The sequence below is a fragment of the Oryzias latipes genome, chromosome 24 (assembly GCF_053564925.1).
Source record: "Oryzias latipes strain Hd-rR chromosome 24, Olatipes_Hd-rR_3.1".
NCBI lineage: Eukaryota > Metazoa > Chordata > Actinopteri > Beloniformes > Adrianichthyidae > Oryzias > Oryzias latipes.
The window spans coordinates 17075633-17079922 of NC_136260.1; the positions used below are offsets into that span (position 1 = coordinate 17075633).

The 4290-nt window shown below is 41.6% G+C and overlaps 1 protein-coding gene across 3 annotated transcripts; it reads left to right on the top strand.

Moving 5' to 3' along the window:
- Positions 1 to 364: 364 nt before the first annotated feature.
- On the top strand, positions 365 to 3986 carry alkal2a (ALK and LTK ligand 2a). Of its 3 annotated transcripts, none has more exons than XM_011491616.4 (6): positions 365 to 1090; positions 1428 to 1742; positions 1975 to 2028; positions 2211 to 2291; positions 2366 to 2443; positions 3074 to 3986. In XM_011491616.4, the coding sequence occupies exons 2-5, from the start codon at positions 1469 to 1471 to the stop codon at positions 2428 to 2430; spliced, it is 474 nt and encodes a 157-aa protein (XP_011489918.1). In that variant the 5' UTR covers positions 365 to 1090; positions 1428 to 1468; the 3' UTR covers positions 2431 to 2443; positions 3074 to 3986. The 3 variants fall into 3 exon arrangements, with proteins under 3 accessions (XP_011489918.1, XP_078799370.1, XP_011489916.1); XM_078943244.1 differs by having other exon boundaries at positions 366 to 483; XM_011491614.4 differs by lacking the exon at positions 365 to 1090 and adding an exon at positions 1133 to 1316.
- The last annotated feature ends 304 nt before the right edge of the window (positions 3987 to 4290 follow it).

Below are 4290 nucleotides of genomic sequence, written 5' to 3' on the forward strand. Positions count from 1 at the left end.
TGGCCGTGCGCGCTGTCCTTTCAGCACCAAATTTTACTGAACGCATGCACAGGGAAGCACGTTACTCTGAAACAACCTTCTATTTATAGTCTGCAATAATCCGATTATGACAAAACAGGAAAAGTATGTGCAACAATATGTGTGGTTTCGTAGAGACCGCACGTAATGAATGTGGCACTTTCAGAAACTTTTACTCCACTTCAATAAAAGGCTGGACTTCAGTAGCACAATTTACAGGTCCGACAGTCTCCTCACAGAATACACTGGAAATACTTGGAAAGTCTGAGAGGCTTGAGGGGGTGGGCATGGAAGCCCCCTTGCACGCCCTGACTTTTATAAAGCTGTTCCAGCCTCAGCAGCCAATTGCAGACTTCATCTCCAGCAATGACAAACCTCAACAGGCTCCATGAGCTTCACTCTGAGCAGAAACTGCAGACAATTCGTCTTAAAAGATATCAAATTTTCAAAGAATCGTTTTAAAAGGTAGTTAATTGGGTTTTAATTTCCATTATGGATATAAAGCGCGCTACTGCTCTAAATGAGGTTATGAGGATCGCAAGAAGGATATGGGAGAATTTCCACTGAGATGTTCGTTGGTGTCTGCGCTGCTCGCTGGGCTGATTGGAAATTTCAGTGGAAGTATTAGTAGAGGAAGACGCTTCCTGTAACCGCGTATCGCACATATAATGGAGTAACAGAAAGGAGGGGGCGCAGAAAACTTGACACAGCCTTCAAGTGATGGTCAGTCAACTCGCGCAGACTTTACACTTCAGGTGCGCCTGTTATTTTTGATCCTCACCAGGGACGACTGGCCACTATACCGGAGAGAAACTTTAAATAGTGAGCTTCAACCTGGACAGACGGCTCTGCGGCTTCAGCGAGGACGCACGGTGGATTTGGGCCATTTTTGCTCTTTGCGCGCTCTCTGTGCTCCGTGACGGCGGATGACCGCGGATGCTGGGAGACACGTCACTTCTAAAGTTTTATCTCAAGACAAATAAGCCCCAAGAGCAGACGTCCGAACGGGAACTATACCAAATAATTTCTTTCTTTTTCATAAACAAGCAGGGCTCTCTATTTTTTTAAAAAGGTACAGAAAACTCTACGTTTGACTGAAATAATTTTGGGGATGCTCCTGTCTGCATTTGCTTAAAACTGCCCTAAGCTTTGATTTACTTAAAGAGCTCTCGGAAAGTCTCACTAAATGCTTGTAAAGCATGGTCCTCAATAACATCCTTGTCAATGGAAGCGTTTTGAAAGTGTTGGAGTGCAAGATTTACATCTTCTGGTGGTTATTTTCCATTTGAACTCAATAGGTGTGTGTTGTTGAAGGTAGCTTTAGGACCCTCTAATCAAATGTGAAGTCTCTGTGATGTTCTATGTTTTGATGGTGAAAAAACTCAACTTCATCTTACTCCCTCCTGCAGGTGCCACTGAAATAAAAGCTTCTTCTTACTTTGCGGGAACTATGAGCGGACCGCGCAGCCACACCATCATGGGACTGCTGTTACTGATGTGCGCGCTGACCGAGCACGTCTGCGAGAGCGCGCCCTCCACTGTGCCCGTGGTGCGCGGTGACGCGCGGCCGGACTTGAGGCGGATGCAACACATCATGAGGCACGTGGAGGACAACCGGGGACGACACCATAGCGCAAAAACGGAAGCCCCGGGGCTCACGGAGAGCTCCTACGCCGAGCAGAGGGACTTTCGCAACAAGGCAGACAAAGGGAACCAATCTGTCGGTGAGTGTTGTAAATGTCTGCTAAAAAATCCGCATAAAGTACATTTGGAATGATGCTCAAAACCTACGGATCTCCTTCATTCTTGCAATTTGTTAATGTTTGCATTTAATATCTGATATTTACACTCATTCCGGCATAATGCAAAAGCATTAACTGTTTTATTGGACTGCCTGCATGTGGCATCATAAAAAAACGCATGCGTAAAAACGCGTTTCTCCATCTTTTCCAACAGTTATATTTCCCAGAGATCTGAGAAAGAAAGAGAAGTTCATAAAACACATAACAGGTAAGACTTCCCCTAAAGTCAGAAACATTTTTTGTCTTAACAGACATACAGGTTGCATGACTAAAGGGAGTTTAATGTGCTATAAACTGAGTTATAGCCTTTAATAAAAGTCATAAAACAGATGTCGATGCATTAGAGGATGAAGGGAAAAAATTGCTTCAGTCTCTTCTGTCTTCTGTCAGGTCCTCTTTTCTTCAGTCCAAAGTGCAGGAAGATGGTGTACAGAGTTTACCACCACACCAGAGACTGCACAATACCTGCGTGTAAGCATCTGCAAATCAGCCAATGTCATGACTTTGTCACTTTGTCATCAATAACTGACATTTCTCTTTTAAAGACTTCAAAAGATGTGCACGACTACTCACGAGGCTGGCAGGAAGCCCACAGTGCACGGAGGGGTAGCAGCGCACACAAGGTACAGCTCCTGCTTCCTAAAGCGCACATACATATGTAGTTATTTATGTTTCAAGTGCATGAGATGTTTCAAGATGTTAACAAGTCCACCAGTGTTTGATACTGAAAACAGACACATTTTAGTTCCTCTTAACATGCAAACTCTACAAAAGTGTCTCAAGCTTTGCAAAAACTCAAAGTGAAGCGGATTTTCCTCAAATTTGCACTTCAGGAGTGTGTTTTTATACAGATTTCCAACTTTTTCCACATGTTGCTATAAAATAACATGCCGATTTATATTTCCAATCTTTGATCAAATATTAACCTCATGTTTCAAAATTAATTTGCAAAACTCCAAAGGGGTTCACAAATGCATCTGATGGTTAACTTTTTAGCTACAATTCGCAGCAGAGGATATACACAAAGAAACATCAAAGTCACTTAAGGCCCAGAACCTACTTGGAAATTGGATTTAAGTTCACAGAGTTTGATCATGCTGTTGAGGAAACACTTGGCCGTTTGTTCTCAGCGTTGTTCTGTGTTCATACAGCCAGGCTCTTGTGGTGGGACAAGGAGAGCAGCAGATTAGTGTCAAGTCCACACTCTTGATTTATCACTGAAGTTTACTTAACGTCTGTCTCCTTTATTTCAGGCTGAAAACAAAGCTCCAGAAGAAAAAATAAACACTTTGGAGATAAAAGTGCCTCGGACAGTTAAAGGATAGCCTAAATCTGAGAAGCCTGACAGATATTAGGCAAAGAATTGTCCTTCACTCAGGTCCTTTCAGCTGAGGCGTGGACTGCTGCCAACCATTACACTGTTTGGACCTTGAAGGCCAGCTGTCATGACCATGGGAGCAACAAGACCTGGACTGGTGTGGAGATGATGAAAGTGGGGACTGGACATAGAAAAAGTGACTGAGAAAGAAAACAGGGGCCTTTATGTCTTCGCTGGAATCCAAAAATATGTTCCTGAAACAAAGAAAACCACTATTTTTCAATGATCTGCTTTCAGCAATTAGTTTTCTTTTCCAGTTTGAGTTCATCAATTCTGCTGCAGCATTTAGAGACCAGTCGCACTGCAGGATCGTCTGATGTGTTTTCATAATTATGGGTAGACGTGAGCGGAACTCAAAAAGTTACCAACTTCTTGCTTAACTGTGGCAACATTTGACAAAAATGTAATTCCTGTATTTAAATCTACACAAATAATAATTTCTTGTAAATTCAAGTACAGTATAAAAAGCAAATATGCAGTTATTTGACAAAGCTTTACACATCAGAATGAAAATTAGAACTACAGATTTGATCAATATTTAAAGTTTTTCATCTGAATGCAACCTTAGATGACATCAAATTTGTTTCCATTAGTACTTCAAATAAAGATAAAATGCTAAATCTCCTTATAGAAGCTAATTACACCCATAGTTCTTTATTATAAAAAGCAAATCAAATGAGTTTGGAGTTTGCTGGTATAATTTAGAAGAGTGATGAGATGACATCATGAATGAATAGGCAGAACTAGAAACATCTGATCTACCTTCTTCTGGTTAGATGATAACAAAACAAGAGAATACACACACCTGATCCTACTGTTAGGTAGGATGGTGGATTTAAAAGGATTTGGGTTTTTCATCCATCTATTTTCCAAAACCACATTCTTCCCCTTCAGGGTCACAGGGATGCTAGAGTGAATCCCAGCTACTGTCCATTGCTCCATTGCAAGGCCTGATCACAAACATTAAAGTAAAAAAAAAAAAAAAAAAAAACAGGAAACAGAACAATGAGTTGAGCAAATCCAACAGGGCTGCTGAAAAAGAGCAGATTCCTGTGTTAATAACACTGATTAGGAAGCTGTGGTCCCTCCTCA

Bases quoted from the DNA above. Each gene is read 5' to 3' on its own strand.
- alkal2a (XM_011491616.4), top strand. From the start codon at position 1,469: ATGAGCGGACCGCGCAGCCACACCATCATGGGACTGCTGTTACTGATG. The intron at 2,029-2,210 runs GTAAGACTTCCC...GTCTTCTGTCAG, and splicing joins GTTCATAAAACACATAACAG to GTCCTCTTTTCTTCAGTCCA. The intron at 2,292-2,365 runs GTAAGCATCTGC...TCTCTTTTAAAG, and splicing joins AGACTGCACAATACCTGCGT to ACTTCAAAAGATGTGCACGA.